We start from the raw sequence: 22,828 nt of genomic DNA on the forward strand, positions 1-22,828 counted from the left end.
TCAGGATCTGTATGCTCTTTGGGAGAGATCCCAGCTCGGCGTTTAGCTTTGAGTTCTGGTTTAATGGATGAAATGTCTGCATAGTCATACGCAACTAGTTAGACTGCAACAGGTTAATTGAACGTTGATTAATTCGACTTATGGAATCTTAGTATGATCTTCCATCCATGTAAGATACTTTCAGCAACAGGCTGTTTCACAGTAACTATGACTCAAGGAGTTCAACTAAAAGGTACTGTGAGCTGAAAACCTTTAACGGCAAAGCTCATCTTCGTCTCTGGGGTGTATATCGGAAGGGGCTAGAAAAGCTTCGTTAGTGGGTCCGCAACCGGTCACTTGGGGACCGTTACATAGTTCTTGTAGGGCACACAAACCGCCGATTATACGAAGCAACTATTTACGCCAGGCGTAGGGCCGCTTATATTATCCAACCAATGAAATATGCAGAGACTTGCTTCATACCACACGATGGCCGCTTATATTATCCGGCTAATGAAAAAGGCAGAGATTTGTGCCCTATCATCTATGTGGAGCGTACTATTCGTTTCGGAGCATAGCTGGGGGGACGCTTATATTATCCGTCTAATGAACAGGCCTGTAATTTTAGGGGCTTGGAGTTCAGAAAACAGAAGATAATCCTTAGGCATTAATCGATATGTTAACTTTACCATCAAGTTTATTACTATAAATATCCAAAGTCCCCTGGATATATTCCTCCGTGGGGCAAATCCCTTTATTAGAGCTTTGAAGCCAGGTCCTAAGCGAAACGATATCCGATCTAGCTCGAATATAAGGGAGCTCGTTGTGCCTCCTTAACCCAGATAGGATGACTATGAAACACGCCCAGGCCGAATGTTGTGACCAAGCACAGTTCTTCTGCTGAAACCATGGCACCTACGTTTGTGATACCAGCGACATGAATAAAGATTTCGTTGCTGATACTTCGAGTCACCTCGTCAGACTCAGAGGTATTATGGTTAAAACAGGGAGAGCTGTGCCTGGTCACCACATTTGGCCTGGGCCTATTTCAGAGTCATGCTGTCTGCAATAGGACAGCGCACGCGAGGGCTGCCCTTATTTGCAGCACTTTTGCTATTACTTTCACCCCTAGTCCTTGACGGTAACACCGCGATTCTAGCTGCGGCTCCAGTGATGAGTAGTGTTGAATATTCCACTTGGAAGAGGTTCGAACTCCTGTATTTTTATTTTTCTATCTAAAGAACTAATCCGAATTCAGATATTTTTGGCGTGAGATAATATCTGCTGAAACCAGCCATGCTTTCTGCGCAGAGATGTCCACCTTTGACAACGCCTTGAGCCATCCTAAAGCCTTTTCCAACTTTAGGGAGACGCCATTGGTATCAATCGTGCCGACGGTGGTGCGGACGAATAATCTTGTCAACATGATGGTAATGGCCTGCATGAGATAATGGAGAGCGGACCACCATGGAATAATCCCATACAGCCAGGTCAGGTTTGGTTCATTTGGCAGTAAGTCAAGTAGCTGACATGCGGCCTGGATGCATATCTCCGCCATTGGATCGGAAGGAATTTCAGGCGCATTAGATACCTCTGCGGAGCTATGGATGAGCCGCCCAAGGCATGGTTGTGTGATGAGAAGCTTGGTGGAATAGAACTGAAAAGCGAGCCGGGAAATTTGGCGCCTCAGAGGTCCTGCCACGCAAATCTTTTGGAATTGATAAGGCGCTGGGAGCGATGCAAGCCAATTGTTGGCTTTGATATTCAAAGAATCAATTGCAATATTCACTTCTACCCATGCTTTATGAGCTGTACCGGGAGCGTAAAGATTTTCAATCACCTCACGTATGAGTATTGTCAAACCTAAACCGTATGAAAAACACAATGAGTCGCTTGGCTGGGGCGATTCTGGAACCGTGAAGGCGTCATTGTCATCTTTGTTTAGCGATCGTTTTCTCGGGGTAAGACATCCCAGTGATTCATCTTCTGTCTGGTCGTTTATAGGAGAATTTCTCCTCATGTTGTCAAGCAAGTTGTAATCGAGCCAACTTCGAGCCGCTTTGTCATCGAAATCCTTCTGAAGAAGTCGGCTATGTAGGTCCCCCTCCTCAAATGGCAATGGAAGTGGTGTGGTGCAGAAAGCCTCGCTTATTCTCGGAGGACGGCCAGTTATCTCTGCAAGCGAAGTATCAAGTACATATAGTGCCCACCACACCCGATATCTAATCTCCTTTGATAGTGGGGCCACAGTCTGGCTCTCAATCCGGAGGTTCAACCCCATAGCTAGAGCAGAGCAGATTGCGATACCGCAGCACTTCCATGACCTGGTAACGGGAGGTGATTAGCAAAAAAAGTAGAGGATTAAATCTGAGAGTAGGATATCAGTACCTATTAACTTGCCCACAAGTAAGGAGGTAGAACGCTGCTAGACCCTCGACTTGCACCTGCTGTAGGCTTGAATGATCGCGTAGTGATGTCTTGTCCATACTAAGGACCCAACCCCGTGAAAAGAATACTTTATGTGGGGTCTCATCACACTCGGCAGTCTTTTGTGTGGGTAACAGGTGCATTGCCGCAATAGCGAACATGAGATTCATGATAGCCAACCATTGTTTTCCAGGTCGCGCGGTTGAATATACGTTTAATGATCGATGTTGACCAAGGAAGGTTGTTTTGCCAATGATAGGAAACGATGGGTGGATGATTCGAAAGTATGTGTCAATGAGCCGGTCCGCCACGGTCTTCTCCGGCCTCTCTAACACATTAATTTTATCATGCACCTCCATCTCCCAGTTGTTTTTGTAGTAGTCTATAGAGGCAATAGATGATCGACTGAAATCATCCTGCGAGGGGAGTGATGTGGTAGAAGCTTGGTCGAGTGTACACTTGATTTTGTACAGCCATGCCATTTCCGAGTGTTCACCAACAAACCCTAAGGCCTGTAATTCCCCGTTTCGATTGAAATCCTCTTCTGTGTAGCTAGCAGCAGCCGATGGAGCTTTTGATGAATTGCAAGTCTCTGCAAGCGAAGGCAAAGCCAGTCGAGCCCGATCGTGGTCCGAAATCTACATATAGTCAGATAGTGAGCTCAAAATGCTGCGGAAAGGAGCTAGTTCGGCTCGGATATCTAGCTTGAGCTAAATTGTAATAGGTGAATCTTACTTTCTTCAATGTTTGGTCAATCTGCTGGGCAGAGCTGCTGTCAAGTTTGGGGTAGAGGTCACGCAGCAAGTTTTCTAACATCCCAATGTGTGCACTCAGGTCCTCCATTCTTCTGATGATATAAGTTAGTATTGAATATTCTATATGCAGGGTCTTTTTGTCACATACTTGTTGTCTAACTCTCGCTTTCGCTCGCTGTAGTTGCAGTCGATCCCGAGATCTATACATCTATGGCACGCCGGTCGGTGACCGCTGCATTTGGTCTTTAGCTCACGGCAAGCTTTGCATGCTTGACTAACTCTGGATCTGCTGCTCCAGTTTGTTTGGGTAGGTGTGCGAGATATTAGAACCTTAGGATTTGGTTTGCGGTGATTTGACGTGAGAACGAGTCCCTCGGGTGGTACCTCGGGATTGATTGGAAGCATGTCAAAGAAGAAATCATCAGGACAATGAAGCAACTGGGAACTTTCAAGACGTTCGTGGTCACTCAAAGAGAGCATATTCGACGCTGAAGTGCTTCCAAAGAAGGGCACCAGATGGGATTCAGGATACCCAGTCATTATTTTTTTGGTTGCCTGATAGCTTGAATGATTGATAAAGACTTAAGGTATATATTGAAACATACCTCAGTATTGTATTTACATGCGTTCGAGGATCTGCAGGCCTTTAGCTAACATTTTCGACTTCGAGTCTCTCCCTGCATACAGTTATTTTGGCTACATGAATTTGCAGCAAAATGCAAGTGCCAACGAGCGTACATCACCCATCCCTTCAACAATCCAATGCGACAGCTCAACCGTTCCTGCTCGTGGAATCAAAGCCCTTACGTTTAAACGCTCAGACCATTGGGGAGCAAAGCACCATTGATCGGCAATGTAGGACCGACGTGCAAAGGGTAATACTATGCTGGCACGGTCGCGATGTGTATTTCTCATGGTTGAGGTGCTGATAGGAAGTATAAAAAGCTCCATTATTGCACTCTCGTTACAGGTGCCTTGTATTACCTTGTAGTCACATTTGGAGGTGCTGTGACAGGTTCACCTAGGGGTAGCTCTAAAGTATACTTGTACGGTATCAATAGTCACCTAAGACAATATTATGAGGAATGTTTAAACGTGTTATACGGAGGTAAAAAGGAGCAGACTTCCAAAGCCGTATTTGCAGGTTCGGATTCAAGGGGTAAGGCAGGTTGTCAGTGTTTATACCCCACTTAGAACTCAATTTGTTCTTATCTCCTACATATGTGTATTACTGCATATATCAAGACATTAACTGCTGCTATTGGTCATAGTACTTTACCAGCTTAGATACTTATGTTTCAATCAGTAATCTGTACTTTTGCTATCAGGACGCGATTCTCAATATTTTCGAGAAAAGCACACCGGCCGTTGAATCGGAATACTGGATATGAGCCCACCAACCGTTGGGGGCCAAAAGCTTGGAATCCCTATTAAATTCTGTCAATCGAAACCCACAAACATGGAGGGGACAGTATCAGCCTCAAATGTTTATTTTCCCAGGTCCCCGGATTTATTTAGTACATTTAGTAGTCATGGGCAAGATCCAGAAAGCTATCAGCTAGACAATACAGCTTTTTTTTTCATACGCAGTTCACAATCGCCGTAGTGTCCTTGTGATTATAGCAGGAGATTATGATGCAAATTTCTCAAATGACAGAAGCAAGTAATAGAAGCGTAATTAAATGACGGAACCTTGATATTCTCGACAAATGCTAAACTAGGGTGTCAAGTATACAATATACCGGTGGATAAAATAGCCGTCCAATGAAAGTCATGTGGCTTATGCCAGAATGTAAACTTCAATACCAGTCTCTCGGCCAGGCCTCCTATGTAATACAATCACCATCAGTCCTACTGACACGTGCTTTAAAAAGGGCAACGCATAAATATACAGTCACGGTTCAAAAGTTTCAAACGCCCAGGGCGCAATCAGTTTGATAATATAACATTCTACAGGAAAAGGAAAAAAAAGGAAATTACTCACGTAATTAGCGTACCAAAACTTTTACCATACCGGGGTTTCAATATCTATCTCTGTACACTATGTGGCATTTAACTAAATAAAGGGTCCGGGTGACAGCCAAGGTTCTACCCCAATAGTTCCTTCCGGCGGACCAATCAGCCGACCAATAACAATCGTGTGACCCATACCCAGTGCAACCTTAATGTAAGTCTGCAAATATTCCTTGTCTTGTGGAGAAGTGATATCATATTCTGATGGTAGACCCTGTTGGCATAGAACAAACACTATACCCCTTTTGGATAGTACCCCTTGGAATTTTATTTTCAATGTAGGTGCCATTTGTTAAAGTAACAGCTTAATAAAAAGCCCAGCCTCCGAACTAGTTGGTTACTTCTATGATCAGCCCCACATTATTGATTGGCCTGATCCCCCCCGCCCTACTAAATCATTAACCATCCATGCTGTTTTGTAGACCTGGCAGTGACCCGCGGGTGACCCTGAGGGTCGTTAAACGAGACAAATAGGCAAATCTCGTGATATATATAATTTATGCAGATTTGCCCTGTATTTTTGAGTATCCTTATTATATGCCCGAACTTCTTAAATAATAATTTTGGGTGATATATAAACTTATAATATATATTCTTAAAACTAGTTCCTATCTACTATATATCCATGGAGCCTTTTTTGAAACCTTCCGAACTCTTCCAGACGATCGAGGGAGAGGAATTTGTAAAGGTATATTGTTTTCAGGTGTACGGCCTGTCAACCGGGTAAGATACCATAGTAGGAGAGAGGAACAGATTGTATTGCCTTTGTATGACAAGACTAATTCTTGTCAGGGCCAAGCGGGATCCAGGGGAACCCCGGACTATGTATCACTGTACCCCGCTTCTATCACGTGGAGACCATGTGACGATCAGGCGACTCCCGTAACCTAACCGGCAAGGTTAGGCAGCAACTCTTGTTCCCATGTTGTAAGGATCGTTATCCGTTACAGAATTTCACTCTCTTAATCTATACTATCCTTAGGATTGGATTGTATCTTATCGCCTCTATTTAGTGAGCCACTTCTTTGTCCCTTCCCGAGTATAGTATTGGGCGATAGTTTTAAAGTAGGCAGTGGCTGAGTTTGTTTAGCCACGTCTTCCTTAGTATTACTGATTGGTTTAAACGAGGTAGTAACTGTACTACTTACCTCTATCAAAACTGCGATCTCCTGGGAAGGTAGGTACTCTTGGAGAATCAGCCGCTGATTCTCCTGTAGATTAAACCTTGTATATATAAATATCATGATATCCTGGATCGTCTTCGGCTTTAGTGAACCTCACCGGTAATGATAAATATCGCACGTAGAGTTAAATAGTCGCTCTACATCTGCGCTAGTAGCTGGAATAGATATAATATCACGGGCAATACTTGTAAGAATAGGCTATCTGTGTTGATTTTCTTTCTAGAAAGTACGAAGTGATAAACGCTACGGGGCTAGATATATATTAGTTATATATAAAGTATAAGGATAGATAATTAGATTTACTAGAATCAAGATATTGAGTTAGCTTATCCTCTTGTAGAGCGATAGACTGCTGGTGGTTATTTAGCTCTAACGTAGATTTAAGCCCGGATATTCCAACCCTGGATAATAGACCACTTGGCGATAACTGACTTTCCCTAATATCAAGGCACTCCTTATAGCGCTTAACTTGGGCCTTAAGACTGTCTCGGTAAATGTCCTTCTAACTCCCTTCTGTAGGATTGTCGGATTCCTATCCCTTTGATGAGAAGAACTGAAGCTTTTGAGATGGAGATAAAATTTTATTAATAGTATAAAGATACCCCTCGATACTATCTGTGTCTTTATAGTATCTTGAAAGCTTTTCTGACGCGGCTTTAAGGGTAGATTGTATGAGCTGTTTCTAAGGAACCTTATTCCGTCTAAGTGTAGCAATAGCCTTCTTAATATGGTCAAAAGGGCGGTTATATATACTAAGAATAAGGTGGAATACTCGACTCTTTAGTCTTAGATATAAGACTTGTAAACTTGTAGAATGGTTTAAGAATAAAGAGCAGATATTCAATCTGTCTATATTCTTCTAGATTTAATGCGAAGTGAGGTTGCTCGTACTGCGAGTAGAAGGTATCGAATACCAGTTGTAGTCTCTTTGCTCGCCGAAGTATTAGAAAAGTCGAATTCTACTGTGCCCTAATATCTTGGATTGGAATAAGTTTAGCCTCTTTATCCTGGAGAGTATAAATTTTATTCCGCCGCTGTGGGCTTGCATTGGTGTAAATAGTAAGATTGCGAGCCTAGAAGAGATATTAGTATATAGTAGTAATGTTTAGAATATAGCCTACCTCATTAAGTGTATTTGCGATCTTATGCTTTCTTTGCCGTGCAGTAGCGCCCTTATACGATCGTTATACTAGTGCAATTCAGTAGTATTATTACTTGGAGAAGCCTTCATCTTCCTAAGCAAATCCGTAAGACTGATTTGGATAATATGAGCAATATAAGGTATACGAATAATCGTGGAATTAGTGCTTAATTGGATAATCCTTGCTGAGTCGTTTATAGCCTGAACTAGTATTGTATTGTCTGAGATATTGTCGGTAGTTACTCGATCAAGAATATATAAGAAGAAAATGTTTTGCATGGAAGGTGTGAATTATGAGTATAGGGAGGTCCCTTCCGGACCTAAACCCGTGAAATTCGTAGGAAAATCGGTCGAATGGAATATTAGTAGTATTGATTCTATCTAAAAATAGCTAGGTAGAATGAGTGGACGATTGATATATATATACCAATCAAATTGAAACCAAAAATGATAAACCTCTTGGACCACTAGGGAATAACACGGGCCTGGAGAAGGACACTTTATCTTCCGCTCATACATCCGATCAGAAACCGCCCAGGCATTGGGAAAAGCGATTGACTTGAGAATATGAAACTTCTTCCGAGTGTCGGCGAAGATGGTCTGTAAGGGATCGTTATAAGCATTGAAAGCTTCGCTTCACCAGGAGGTGACTGAGATCGGTTACTCCTGGCTGAGGGGACGGCACTGTAGAAATGACTGGTTAGCTACTGGATTTTGTGACTAGATGCTCATACGGGGGACTTACGTCATCGCCATTGCAGCAAGCGACGGTGTGCTTGCAATCAAAGTTGTCCTTTGATTCGTCGACCTTGCCTTCAAAGGAAGTTAGTTGTGTTAATTCGCCTATTCGCACTTAAGGCTTAGCGTACCTAGGAGGGCCAGGTTCAAAGGTCCGATCACACTGATAGGTGAGCAGTAGGAATCTTTGACACCTAGGACATTGAGCCCATCGAGCAATGAGAGGAGACTGTTGTCCTTGTCCTCGGTCTTAGGGGAACAGCAAGAGACCTTTCCGCCTTGGCATTGGCCTTCGGATTTGATGATCGAATGCTTGCTCGGCTTATCCGAATGCGCACTTGGTGGCATAGCCGCAACGGCAAGAGCGAAGGAAATGACGGAGATGATCGAGGCCTTCATTGTGGAAGATTTAGGTATTCGAAATGATAGATAGAAAAGGAGAAAGTAGATATGTGTGAGTTGATTGATGTATTTTACCTGGGAATTATCTACCCTTTTATACCCTCGTAGGGAAATTTCCTAACACTATACTCTCATTCCAGGACGTAATAGGATCTATGTCTCATTCCTTCAAATCCCCTAAGGGTCGTATCTAGAATACTTTGTTAGGCATTTACACCCTTCAGAGGCCCTAGGCTTTGGTAGGGAGAGAGGAAAGATACAACATAGTTATGCCACCCTTATTACATTCCTTTCCGGTTTAACCGTTAAAAGAATATCGCGGTTGGCGTTTTCATCTAGCTTCTTTAAGTGGACTAACCTAAATAGGATATCTGGTATGTCGAACACTACTGGCCTGGGGGGTTTAATCCTTAAGTCTAAGACTCTGATGATCTGCAATATGATCAAATACCATAGTACCTTTGCTAAAAAGAGAGAAGAAGAGAGAAGAAGGAGGATGTAACAGTATCCCTATAGCTGTAGAATTCAAAGAGTCTGAACGTATAGACATCATATTAAGATCCGATGTTACGGTGCCCTTGCTAGCTATATATAGCGAGATAAATTATAGGGCCTTTTGTTATATACAATTCGTTTACGCTAGGTAATATCCCTTTTCTTACTTGTCTGTTAGCTTGTGGAGGAGGGATTCGACCTAGCTATATACCCTTGTTTACCAGGTCTTCTCCTAAGGTTTTATCGGTATTTCAAAACTCCCTCCCGTCTACGCGCTTTAACTAGAATAGTGTAGTTAATAATTTGTAATACTATACCTAGTTGCTAGTGCGTATTATGATTGGACGGAAGCCATGCAATATATGTACTGTATGTACTGTATGAGGTTGGCATTGACAGACGCCACACGCCCCACCGTTTTACGGCAGCTTTATCCGACCAATTATAATATAAGGGACAAAATTTCTGTTCTTTTATCTTTATCCCTAGATCCCACATATTGTACCTCCCTTGCCTTGGCAGACGCCACGCGTACGGCAGATTTACCCGAATAATTAGAATTCGTGCGCTGAGGCCTCCGGAGGCTCTTTACCCCTGAATTTCTATTTTTATTTTTCTATGTACATCCCCGATCCTACATACCTCACCTCAGAAGATACGCTCAAACCTAGACTTCGGCAGAACCCAATAACCCAATAACCCAATAATAACCCATTTGAACCCATTTTTGCATAAAATATCGGCCTTGGCATTCATAACGGTGCTAAGTCATTGCAATAAATGACTGTTTTTTACAACTGTTCTGGTTTGTTCATCGAACATTGCTACATTATCACGATAATTAGTTGGAAATTTTATGTAATTACTCTGAATTTAAAGGTAATGGGCTTTATACTGTGTTGATTACCAACAAAAATCGATATTAATCATGTTATAGTGGTGTTCTATTAATTCAAGCATTTGTTGACTATGTTGAAAATATATATTTGTGGTAGAGGGGAGTGTGTATGTATTATGGGATAACTATAAATGTAAATAGAAATATATTATCCTTATTTTGTTTTCTATATAATTGATATCATATTAAAGCCATATTTCTCTTTTCTTATATTCTTACTTAATATATCTAGTATCTAGTATACGAATTTCATAAACTATATCTATGTTCTTGTACGTTTATATCAAACAATCAATCAAAATTCAATTAACCTTCTACCTAGTTGCGTATGACTATGCAGGCGCTTCATCCAACTGAAGCAAGAACTCGAAGCTCAACGCCGAGCGGGATCTCTCCCATAGTATACAGTTCGATGCTAATTGTAAAGAGTGGAATCAGCCAATTCCTGCACCCCCGTAGTTCTGTAAATCCAAACCCTTCCGAACCCATACAAAAGAAATAACCACATAATGGTTGTTGTGGGGTGCACTCTGTCCACCCCCCCTGCCTCGGTCTCAATTGATGGTGATGTTGTCGTGGCCAGCTGATTGGCATGTTTCTCGTTGTCGGTTTCTGCTTTCGCGAGTACCATCTCAACGCCTCTAAGCTAGGTAGCGTATACTATGGACTGGGAGTCCGTTCCAAGATAATGTCTTTGAGATATTACCCCGTTTAGCTTACTGGCTGTTGATACGCTAATATGCCTAGGAAAACCGCTTCCGTCGGTAAAAATCATGTCTATTTTCTTCAAGAACTGCTTTCTCGTAGATATTATTGTAGGTTTTCAGTGCGGCTTTTTGATTCTCAATAAAGCAAGGGATCGGTAAATACGTACTTTTCCTCCCATTTCTCGTATTGTAGTTGGAGTGTTTTCCACGCAATCGCTTCGGTCGGTTTCCGCTCCCTTAGTTTCCTGGCTTCCTTAGCCGTTTGTGGGCAGGCCCATTGTGGGCCGGTAAGGATTCTTATTGTTGTTTCTTCGACGATTTGCTGTAGTCGTAATTTGATGGGAAGAATGTATAGTTCTATATCAAGTGCTGCTTCCGCCGTGCCGCGGAAGGCACCGCTTATCAAGATCGCTGCACGCTTCTGTATCTTTGTCAATTCGTTGGTGAGCTTGTCGAGATTCCCTCTTGGCATCGCTCTTGCAGCTAGGCAGTACCACGCAGAGAGTCCACATAGCATCTGTGGAATGATGACTGCCTGGTATACCAGCCGCATCGCGATCAGTGATGACCCCCAAGTGGACCCTGAGATTCCGCGGAGTGCCTCGAGACTGCCGGCCCCCTTCGTAAGCATCTTCTGTCGATATGTTGTGAAATTGAGGTGTTTGTCAAGCCACACACCGAGGTACTTGGTTATGTTAGATGGTGCGAGAATAGTCGGTATGTCCCCTAGGATAATGACTGGCATGCCGTTATGTCCTGATGGGTCATCTGGGATCTCCCAGATGTATGTACCCCTGGGAGACGCTTCGTTAGTAGTGATGGTGGTGATAGTGGTGGTGGTGGTCGGTTTTGGCTTGGTGGTAGTGGGCTTTGGATTGTTGAAATGGATCAATTCGAATTTGTCGGGTGCGAGTTTTGCTGCATGTTTGCTAACCCAGGAGGCCGCTCTTTGCAACGCTTTCTCTAACACCTGAACGTTCTCTGCATAGCTCTTTGAGATAGCTAGAATATAAACGTCGTCCACCCAGCTATATACCTCGCTTTCTCCGAAGTGTAGGCCCCGTAGTGTACATGCTCGTACTAGTGGTGCATTAAAGAGAATGAAAAGGATCGGCGAGATTGGTGAACCTTACGGGATGCCGGTTGGTATAGGAAATGCTTCGCTTTGGTAGCCATTTGGAAGCTTAATTCGTATACTCCTATCGGTAAGAAATGACTGTACCCATGGGGTAAGCGCGCCTAGGCCTAGCCGTTACATATACATATCAAGCAGTAATCTCTCGTAAGGTACCATATCATACGCTCTAGCTATATCGAGAAGCAACATACTTGCTATCTTATCTTCTCCCTAGGCCTAGTGCACTCTCCCGAGGAGCAGCTGTATTATATAGTCCACCGAGACCCCATTTCGTCCTCCAAGGTATGTCTTCGGGAGCAGATTGTGTCCCTCCACACGCCAGGCGATTTGGGTAGCGACAATCGCCTCGAGGATCTTGCCGAGTGTGTTCAGCAATACAACTGGCCGGTACGATTTAGGTATACCTTCCGTTAGCTATAGCTAGTACCTAGGCCCGACTAAGAATACTTACGCTATAGTAACTACTATAGTGACCTACCTTTAGCTATCTTCCTAATGGAGAGGAACTACATATAGCTCCCTTCCTTAGTTCCCTTCTTCCCTTAGTTTTTATGAATATCGACTACTATAGCCTAATATAATATTCCTTCTTACTACTAAGCAACCCTTCTACTCCTAGGTCGGTCTCTTTAACAGTATAGTACTTAAGTATAATAAGAGAACTAGTCTCTACTATTTACCTATTCTCTAACTTACCTTTACTCCTTATAGTTAGACTTCCGCAAAGCTCGAAAAGCCCGAAACCCGACCCGACTCGACCCTCAAAAGGGTCGGGTTTCGGGCCTGTTCCTAAAGCTCGCAGCGGGCTTCGGGCTTTTGGTTTGGGCCCATAGCTCGAGGGGGGGGGCCCGACGAGCCCCCCCTCACGACTAAACAGTGCAAACATACTAATTTCTCGTGACTGCACAAATAATGCAGAAATTCCCAGTATTTTTGAGTATTTCGATTACATCGTTCACTTTAAATTCAACAAATCATTGATTCGTTTAAGCATATATCAATGTATTATGATTAAATCAAGTGTGAACTAATGAGACTGATACATATCATCCTCTATATGCTTCCTTTTCCTCCCTGACATACGTGGCTGAGTAGTATAACTTGGCAATGGAGGATCGCCAGCATCATCATCACCAGTATTATCATCATCAACATCAATCAAACCACCTAAGCTCTCTGGCTGTTCTTCTGTATCACTAATCTGTTCAATTTCAACATCATCAAGCCTATCGTCCTTTTCCTCTCTCAATGCTTCGATCTCATTCAAAGAGAAGAATCGTTCAAGCTCTTTTGCCTTATGTAATTCAAGGTCAAATCTTGATGTACAAAGGAATAGCATTAACTCTTCAATAGTCTCAGCCTTCATACGACCGCGGCGATAATGACAAATATCGCGAGCAGTGTTGAATAATCGTTCCACACCTGCACCAGTTGCTGGAATTGCAAGAATGTCCCGCGCAAGTAAAGCAATCGCAGGAAAACGGCTCTGATTCTCTCGCCAAAAGGGTAGTGGCTCAGAATCAACGACATCTATATATAATTAGTGACGGATATTCATCGAAATAAGACTAGAAGAAGAGCATAACTTACCACCATCAAGATACTGGGTTATCTCGTCACCAACCGGCTTCGCTTTGGGTTTCTTTGGGCGAAGCAGATTATGAAGAGCTGTGCTTGGCCTTGATCCAGGAGAGGAGACTGGTAGGCCTTGACTAGTAGTATGACGCTCTTGGTAAGGTAAGAGAGTATCTTGGAACGAGGCTCGATATTTATCACGCCATTCCTTTGTCCAATCATCAGAGAGAAAGAATTGGAACCTGTTATCTGGCGCCAGCATAGTACTAATCGCATAGATATGATCACGATCATAATCTGTCTGCGAATAGTACTCATCAAGCTTCAATCGGCCAGCCTCAAGGGAGGAAAGCATCTGTTGTTTCTATGGGACACTCGTTGAAGCTGCTTGATAGACTTCTCAAGGTGCTCGAACAACATATTGTAGATCTGGAATACTAGATGTGCAGTCACATCTCGAGTCTTGGAAAGCGCAAGAGTGTATTCATAGAATGGCTTTGTAAGACAAAGAAGGTAATCGATCTGGCGCCATTCATCCTTATTGAGTGCCATCTCCTCGCAGTTGTAGTCTGTACAGAATGTACCAAGGAATTCACGGAGCCTCTTTGCCCGGCGAAGCATAAGAAACGTTGAGTTCCACCTAGTCTTTATATCCTGAAGTGGCATAAGTGCCTGCTCTAAGGGCTGAAGACTAACAAATGCTTCGCGACGTTAGGGACTAGCCCGGATATAAACAGCAAGATACCGTACCTTGTTTAAAGTATGAGATATACTCCGGTTTTTGCTTTGGGCATTTGCTTTCGCGAGAATTGATTGACGATTAGACCATCTGGTCTCAGTTGTATCATTCTGAGGGACTGCTTTTAAGCGATCAAGAAGTTGGTTCAGACTCAATTGAATAACATATGCCAGACAGGGTATTCGGATAATATGAACATTGCTCGACAAGGCCTGTTGAAGCGAGTTAACGAGGGTCTTGTTATTCGATGCATTATCCGTGGTTAATCCAAACACACGATCCTGGATATTGTGATCAGTAAGTATCTCCAAGAGAACACCACTTAGATTAGCACCAGTATGAGCACCTTCGAGGGGTTTAAACCCAAGAAGCACCTCCCGGTAGGACCAGTCAATGTCAACAAAATAGCCAGTGATAGCCATAAATGCTTGTCCGAATGGTGAAGTCCAGCAATCCAACGCAATTGAGATTTTCGTATCTGCCGGAAGCAGTTTGAGTGTAGAATCTTGGCGTTCCTTAACACGAGCAGATAGTCGACGTCGAACTGTATCAGCAGAGGGGATATATGGGGGGCTTGGGGCCGAGTGTGCTTGTGAAATTATCCGTCGAAACGTTGGATGTTCGATGAGGTGAAAGGGAAGTCGATTGATCGTGAGAAACTGTAATAGATTGTCCTCCCAAGCTGCCTCAGAGAAAACCTCTCGGGCAGTATTATCCTATTTCAATTAGTGGTACGAATCGTATCAAAGGGATATCTATACTGTTGACTGAATAAACTTATCGAGTCCCCCTCGTTGCTGACCTCCACTTACAGCCCTTTTACAGGCAGAAGTCCTGAAATGCCTAGTCATAGTAGTTGTACCATGACGCGCATCCTTCCCGTTTATATCTTTTTTGGCTGTATAGGGATGCTCAAGGATCGCAGAGCAATGCTTACACATAACCTTTGGGCTGCCATTGCTGCTATGGGCTACCTAGGTAAAGTGCTCCCAGACATGTGAAAGATGATTTGAGTGCCATGCGACTTTGCCCTTTGATCTATAATCGGTTTGTAACCACCACTCTACCCACTCTTGGTGATTCATTCTATCATATAAGAAGTATGACCTTTTCCGATCAGGTCCAACACGTTCAAATCGTTCAAGCTGTGGGAGTAAGGGAGGGTCGTCCGGTCGAAGAAAAGCCGGCACAGATACATCAAAAGTCTGTTGGCTTGTCGAGGGCGTAGCTGGGTAATTAGAGGGTATAAGGTAGGGTAAGTTCTCGTAGTCACCTCCGAATTGTGATGATGCAAACTCGGACTGCTGACTTTGGGACATCGTAGAGTTAAAAGACCTGACACAGTAAGGGCTTTTGAGAATACATAAAAGAGGGTCGATACATTACCAGAAGCTCTACCACCTAGAGGTATTACTTGACTAGTTGAATCAATAATCGATAGCTCAAAATAGAGGGTAATAATACTAGTAGATGATTAGTTGAATTATCTACAATAAGTGGGGCCGGCTCGAAAAAAGCCCATAAAGCTCGAAAAAAGCTCGTAAAGCCCATTAATAACCCGTAAAAAGCCCGAATGCCCCACTGAAAGCCCATCAAAAGCCCACTCCCGGCCCATTCCCAGCTCGTTGTCACTTCATTTCCCACGAAATATTTCAACTTACGCTAGTCCCTAGGTAAAAGGTTTTTAGTTCAGTTAGTATTAAACCATTCTATAGACTAAGTTTCTGACCTTAGTCAAAGACCAGATTTCTAGCTTCGGTCAGAAATTACTATTATATATTGTACTACTATGAGCACTGCTGTAAACAATGCTTAAGCTTCCACCTATAATTTCTGACCGCGGTCAGAAATTACTATTGTATGCTATACTATTGTGAGCACTACTGTGAGCACTACTGTGAGTAGTGCTTAACCTTCCACCTATAATTTCTGACCGCGGTCAGAAATTATACTTACCTAGTGATATTCAACAATATTGAGGACTAAGTGGGATATAGTGTATGGTCTAAAGTGTAGAAGCTCAATATAGTCCAAAATGTAGATGAAGGATGAAACCCCGAAAACTCCAGAATATATATTTGTATATCAGCATTGCTTAATTCGGTCTGTAGAGTGATCCATACACCTAAACACAGAATACTCAGAACCATATAGGCAATAAAGATAGCAATAATAACACATGGATAGTCATATCTCCAAGTCCTTTTTTTAAAGCAAGAACAGGTAGTTTGAACGATTTGTACTGGTCAATGATCATGGTTCATGAAGGTAGAAGACTCGGGTCCAGATACAGCTTATACACAAAAAAAAATTAGTATTTTATCGACGTAGTTATTATGCTAATATATTAAGGATATATATCTATTGACTAGAATTTCCAAATATTTCCCATTCCTGATTATGATAATAGAGGAGAATTGCATGTATGAACCAAAACATAGGTAAAAGACGGTCATTTATTTGGGTGATTCAGCCACTTTATGAACGCCAAGACCATGGTTTTATGCAATTTCGAGCCCAGGGGGGGGGGCCCGACGAGCCCCCCCCTTCGAGCCGGGGTCCGGGTCGAGCTTGAAAAGTTCGACCCCCAGCTCGTTGCGGGTCGGGTTTCGAGCCCGGACCTTGAGCCCAAAGTTGGGCTTTGCGGAAGTCTACTTATAGTTACCTTCTTCGATCGTACCTACCTCCTCCTACTATAATATCTTATTAATCTATTCCATCCGACAAGAGCAATACTAGCCTAAGCTATTCTAAGGTTTTTTTTGGACCACACTTCCAATACTAATTCCTCTACCGAACCTAGCGTCTTCGACTTAAGCAGCGAGTATAAAGATAAATCTAAAGATAAGCCCGAAGATAAGCTAGCTTTGGAAGATAAAGTGGAGCAACTTCCACTAGTATACTACCTCCACAAGGCCGAGTCTCTTAACGTCTCCCAGCTTCGACAGAAACGCTATAGTCCGAAAACATAAGAGAGATTGGACGAGACTCAACATTTCTGGGACCAGTAAGACTTCACTACGAGATCCGTCTACCTTGATTATCCGCTGATTGTTCTAGTTTTGCAAAGGCACAAAGCGCGATTCGGTGGAATGTTTGTCCTGGCTCTCTGACACCGAGGAGACGGTCCGCTATCCTGTATCAATGTATGCGGTATCTTGTGTATCTTGACCAGTCATGTAGATCGTGAGCAGCTAAATGCCCAAGATAGAATATTCGGTGCAAATGTTTCTAGTGGGTGAAATACGTCGCAAAAGGCTGAAAGAATTCCCACTTTCCGGCCCTCGCTGAAATTGGATCTTCCTGATTTCCGAGAACGGACGAATCGGAGTTTTCAAATCAATCTTATGAGAGTTCTGTGTTTGACAGCAATCCGATGTATCTCAAAATGATATCTGTATCTAGTGCAGAATCTTTCGGCCAGCCTCGAGATCTTTAGTCTCCTTCTGCAATCTGTGACGCGTCCTCCGAATGGACAATTCCTCCCCTGCTATATGTTCCAATTCCTCATTAGAAAGACAGCAGACCCAAGATGGCGAGAATATATTCATTGGGGCCTCAGGTCCAGTGACCAGATAAAAATCCGCCGCTTGCATGCACAAATTGTCAACGAATCTTTTTCGTGCGACTTTGTAGTATGATTTCAGAATGTCATGAATATCCTCGACCGTCTGCTTTGAATTACTCATGTGATGGAATCGTGCGAGATCAGAAACTTGATAACAATCTCGGCTTGAGCCATCACTCATATCCACAGAGAATGAAGTCTTCTTAACAGCAGACGCAATTCGTTCATGGCGACTAAAATCCGAGTCTCTCAATAAGCTGCAATCAGCTCAAGGTTAGGTCAAAGACTTACCACTTCTGTAAATTACTATTGAAGTAATGATTTTGACTCATCGGTGTTCCCTGTCTTTCGACTTTTAGGAGAAAGTCCGTCATTGAAAGAGATTTCCGATACCTCTCGATCAGCCCCTCCATTAAAGATGAGAGAACATTTGAGTTGAGTATGTGATCATGACAGGATATTGTCAAGGCCGCCCTGATAAAATTGTGAACGATGGATATGATATCGCAGATGTACCCCTCAGCTAGAGAAGGCCATTTTGCAGATTGTTTCTTCATGACGGTGGAGAGGAGTGAAGAGCTGAATGTTCCTAGCTCAAAGCCACGAGATTCTAGATAGAGATTTTCAATCCAAGGAAGGATACCTTGCGCCTTTGAATACTCTATTTGGACACCATCATGCAGGATATCCTCAATATCGTGGCAAACTTCGATTTTCCTGCTAGGTAAAGAATTGAGCTCGTCGTAGGCTTCCTTCTCCTCATAGTCATCTTCCCCAACTTGGGAGTTGACAGAACTCGGTGTGGAGGTTACTGATATTTTGAGGTCATTTTCCAAGTCATCATCATGGTCATGCGCTTTGAAACAATAGACATGTCCTTGGGTGGAAATTTCTTCCGAAAATTGCGCATTGCGGTTAGCCACTAGAGTTGCCAGTCTCAAGCTGGGATATTCATCAAAAGAATCCTGGGACCCGTAATTCGTACGGAGAGCATTCTCCGTGATGCGCTGAAACTTAGATACGACTTCAAGCAGATATCTCCCTTGCTGCTCAGGGGACTCGCGTTCATCCCCAAGGCTTTCAAGGGCCTTTTTGCATTCCTTGAGGCGCTTAGAGACTTCAGATCGTACCTATCATCCAATTAGCTCAGACGGATAGAATGGGTCAGTATATCCCTCTACATATGAAGCTCACCTTAGGGAATTCCCGTCGCACATTCGAAGCCAGAAGAGCCTGGAGTCGCAATCCAAGGGCTTCAATACCGTAGTTTTCCTTGGAGAGGCGGCTCCAAGGTGGTGAATTTCTGAACTTATCTTCTTCAATGTCACGAATCTTGGACTTGTCCTGGAGATCCTTTTGTCCAAGGTTCTTGACTACCACCCAACCCAGTCCTTGTGTCTCTGGCTTTCTCTCGACAAGTTCAATGATTTTATCTTCTGCTCCTTCATCCACAAGATCTGGCTTAGTGAGGATCCGTAATGTCCTCTGTCCATCAGGGTCAAGCTCTCTAGCGATTTCAATGATTTCTTGCGTTGCGATATCCACATTTGCTGGAACAACCGCAAGCATTATAGAGCGAGGATTGCGCATGTAATTTAGCACCATGTCTCTCACTAGGACAATGTCCGATTTGGTAGTCAGTCCAGGGGTGGTCGTTTTGAAAATTCCAGGAACATCAATAACACTGAGGTGGTTCTCCTGTGGCCCGTGGATCTCTAATCGAAGGACGTCGTGGGAGAAAGTGGGTAGGCCATCGTTGATTGAAGTTGATAAACCCATTGCTTCATGAACCTGAAGGGAGGTCAGCACCATACCGTTGCGCTTCAAGGCTTGGCCTCACCTCATTCATCATATCCTCGAACCCTCCTTCACTCAATACCTCGATATCAGACATACTCCAATCAACAGCCTCATTTCCCTTATCATGCGTTGTTGAAATGATCGAACCATTTACTTTGCGGGTGGCCAAGTTGGGAGCCCTTCTGAAGATGATCTGAGTGGCGAATCGAGTACACAGGCCACTATTCCGGGGAAATTTCAATTTCGTTAGGCCTTCCAAAACAGAGCTCTTTCCGCTAGACTGATCTCCGACTACAACCAATTGTGGCAAATTGATATGTTCTCCGACGTTGTAAGCGAATAATTTGTCAATTTTCTCTAGCAATGCGGGGTCTGCCAATGCCGGAGTGGTCCCCAACTGGACACTCTCCATGGTTTTCATCAGGGATTATTTCTTCGACTTGAACAATAACAGAATATAAGAGGAGCACAGCACTTTTTGGGCTCTCGTACTGCGAGAAGACATGAAGTTTAAGTACCTATTAGTTTCACACTGCCAGCAAGAACAGTAGACACGTCAGAGCATGTCGTTGGACCTCTTCGTCTACCTGCCACGACAGCCTGGGCGAGAACTACGCTAATGCATGCACGCTATCTGTAATAAATATGGTATTCTTTCGAATTCATACAATAGCTAAAATATAGAGCTTGTCAGAACAAGCTAAAGTTGTATGGACTGGTATGCATTTAGGACGATTAAGGTCAAGCGGAACCAATTCAGGATGAGAGAATCGATTGATTGAATAAGGGGAAATCTAGTCAAATAACTGCGCTAAGAGTCTACCTAAATGGGGTTAGCGGCTAGCTGGTCAATACAAAGTGGACTATCTGCTTTGACAGAGCTATAAGCTGGATGAGTAATTGATTGATAAGAATTATCAGTATTGGTATTACAATCCAAAAAAGCAAGTAAGTGCATACATAGTAACTGGTTTAGTTCTCTCCCGGGCTGACGTGGCAGGGTACATATCCATATGCTGTGCGCTGGCAACACCTGCATATTTACATACAGCACGGATTGTAATTCTTACTATGATACGGAGTATACGTCTTAGGATTATTAGCGCTTCTCTTTATCTGTGATAAGCTATTTTACTAAGGCTCTAGTAAATCTCTATAGAATTTATAGAATTCTCCAAGCTTTGGTTTTTTGTACTCTATAGCTTCCACCTTTTCTCACTGCGCTGTCCATCGCAACGGATGTGGCAATAGCTTCCTCACTGGCGTGCGGACTGACGAACAGATCATTATATTGACCTTTCATCGGATCAATCAATCAATCAATCAAAGTTCAATTAACCTGTTGCAGTCTAACTAGTTGCGTATGACTATGCGGGCGCTTCATCCGACCTTTCATCGGAACTCCATAAGCTCCCTGTCGAAGCCAATGCCAGAAAGTGGTAGCGTACGGGTCGTGGTGGCCTCGATATTGACCTCTGCCTGAGCCGGTGCGTATTGAAAATCTTATCTAGGCCACATCACCATGATGGATGGGATAAACAAGAACACTAAGACGGGCAATCAAGCGTGGAGGAAAAAAGCCTCGCAAGTTCGCTCCAAAGTCAAAACTAGGCTGTAAGACTTGCAAGTATGCTTTGACTCTATGTATTGCTACAGAGTGATCGATTATGTTCAAAGACTTCAAAATTGACATGCCTCAGAATAAGACGAGTTAAATGCGATCTATCTCGGCCTTCGTGCGTGAAATGCCTTCCTACCGGTCGTACCTGCGATGGCTATAGTGAAATGCCCCTTCCATTCAAGACAGATAGAAGCGAGATTGAATCAACTCATTATCACAAGGAGATGGTCGAGAGAACGGATAGCTGCGACAGTAACCATCGCTGTACCACAATCAGTGCACACGAGTCAAAGCGATGGTACTTGAAATACTATGGGCTTAATGTGCAGAATCTCGAATCCCTTATGATCTTACCAGTGACTGGGTCAACCTAGGCAGAGGTAATGTGCCTTTTCAGGGATATTTCTATCAAGCATCTGAATGAATACCGCCCTTGCAAACCATGGCGGAAGACTCTTATGTTCTTATCCCAAACAGTGCCATCAGTGCGGCATGCTGCCATTGCTCTAGCCTTGATTGACCGAAACTACCTGGATTGTCATTCTAACGATCGGGTGTATAAACCCCCTTCCTTAATAGACCGGATACGGGATAAAGATCCTTTGTTTCACTATAACCGTGCCATTCAACTTCTACTGAGCCCGTAAATTGGTGATAGCGCCGAAATAACAGCTATCAAACTTTTAGTCTGTTATCTCTTTACCTGTTTTGATCATCTGGCAGGGGACAACGTACAAGCAGTGAAGCACCTGTGCGGAGGTGTGGCGCTCTCGCGCAATATCGACAACGCTACATTGAACAACTGTGCCTATGGCGATTCCCAATCCTCGGGGGTTGAAGCGATTACCTGACAGGTCACAAAGCAGATTCGCCGTCTTGACATGCAGGTCGTCATGTTTCTGGTTGACTGGACTCCAACCAACATCCAAGAGACATTTATATTTATATCCCATCTTGCACTCTTCAACAGTACCTTTCGGTAATTCGACCAACCGGCCGACCACCTCCAGATTCTCATTGCTCAGGTAATGAGGTTGCGTAGCATAGATCAACAAATGTCCCCGACGGGTGCCATGCCGGCGTTACCTTCTTCACTCAAGGATATCGTTCTCGGGCAGTTGGAAACGTGGTCGAGTCTCTTTGGGAGCCTCCTGCAACAAGGCAGCCTTCTGAGTCAGCTTCGAAACCGACCGTCTCATATCACTCCTGCGCTTACAACATACTATCGCATGGACTCTCCTCGGTGTTTGCGGACCTGGCAGCGAAATGGACTATAACAATTTCCTGCCCCAGTTCCAGCAATGCATCACATTGGCGGACGAGGTAGCGGCGGCGTATCAGCGGTATTCGGGGTCGTCAAGGTCGACCTTTACGCCGGAGATCGGATTTCTCCCCGCTATTTACATAATCGGGGTCAATTGCAGGCATCCTATTGTCCGTCGTGAGGTCTTAAGTATTTTGCGACGGCAACCAATACGCTTATATCGTCACTGCCGTGCCTCTTTATATCCTAGATTATGTAATTTTAAACAGCAATTCTTTTACTTCTTTAGTTTATAGTATTAGTATTGTTAATACGCCTCTCTTGAATTATCTTTCCATGGATGTAATTCGCTAGTAGTTAATCTATAGTAGGACAGAATGTTTA

The 22,828-nt window shown here is 43.5% G+C and overlaps 6 protein-coding genes across 6 annotated transcripts; 3 read left to right on the plus strand and 3 right to left on the minus strand.

Annotated features, from left to right (window-relative positions):
- Positions 1–1,222: 1,222 nt before the first annotated feature.
- On the minus strand, positions 1,223–3,701 carry N7455_003956 (uncharacterized protein; the record flags this gene model as incomplete). The annotated part of the gene is made up of 4 exons (XM_040962325.2): positions 1,223–2,303; positions 2,368–3,044; positions 3,142–3,253; positions 3,310–3,701. 4 exons carry the CDS (start codon positions 3,699–3,701, stop codon positions 1,223–1,225), a joined length of 2,262 nt encoding a protein of 753 aa, XP_040807226.2.
- A 4,458-nt stretch (positions 3,702–8,159) lies between these two features.
- N7455_003957 (hydrophobin family protein) lies at positions 8,160–8,636 on the minus strand (the record flags this gene model as incomplete). Its single annotated transcript, XM_040962331.2, has 3 exons — positions 8,160–8,183; positions 8,245–8,312; positions 8,369–8,636. The coding sequence occupies 3 exons, from the start codon at positions 8,634–8,636 to the stop codon at positions 8,160–8,162; spliced, it is 360 nt and encodes a 119-aa protein (XP_040807227.2).
- An 8,956-nt stretch (positions 8,637–17,592) lies between these two features.
- N7455_003958 (dynamin family protein) lies at positions 17,593–19,971 on the minus strand (the record flags this gene model as incomplete). The annotated part of the gene is made up of 4 exons (XM_040962330.2): positions 17,593–17,992; positions 18,051–18,889; positions 18,954–19,550; positions 19,600–19,971. 4 exons carry the CDS (start codon positions 19,969–19,971, stop codon positions 17,593–17,595), a joined length of 2,208 nt encoding a protein of 735 aa, XP_040807232.2.
- Positions 19,972–21,081: 1,110 nt separating this feature from the next.
- On the plus strand, positions 21,082–21,554 carry N7455_003959 (uncharacterized protein; the record flags this gene model as incomplete). The annotated part of the gene is made up of 2 exons (XM_065604648.1): positions 21,082–21,173; positions 21,260–21,554. The coding sequence occupies 2 exons, from the start codon at positions 21,082–21,084 to the stop codon at positions 21,552–21,554; spliced, it is 387 nt and encodes a 128-aa protein (XP_065461548.1).
- A 9-nt stretch (positions 21,555–21,563) lies between these two features.
- On the plus strand, positions 21,564–22,209 carry N7455_003960 (uncharacterized protein; the record flags this gene model as incomplete). The annotated part of the gene is given in 4 exon segments (XM_065604649.1): positions 21,564–21,823; positions 21,839–22,013; positions 22,035–22,053; positions 22,151–22,209. 4 exon segments carry the CDS (start codon positions 21,564–21,566, stop codon positions 22,207–22,209), a joined length of 513 nt encoding a protein of 170 aa, XP_065461549.1.
- A 26-nt stretch (positions 22,210–22,235) lies between these two features.
- On the plus strand, positions 22,236–22,625 carry N7455_003961 (uncharacterized protein; the record flags this gene model as incomplete). Its single annotated transcript, XM_065604650.1, has 2 exons — positions 22,236–22,425; positions 22,474–22,625. The coding sequence occupies 2 exons, from the start codon at positions 22,236–22,238 to the stop codon at positions 22,623–22,625; spliced, it is 342 nt and encodes a 113-aa protein (XP_065461550.1).
- Positions 22,626–22,828: the final 203 nt, after the last annotated feature.

The sequence above is a fragment of the Penicillium solitum genome (assembly GCF_028829755.1).
Source record: "Penicillium solitum strain IBT 25940 chromosome Unknown utg000003l_segment0_segment0, whole genome shotgun sequence".
Lineage (NCBI taxonomy): Eukaryota > Fungi > Ascomycota > Eurotiomycetes > Eurotiales > Aspergillaceae > Penicillium > Penicillium solitum.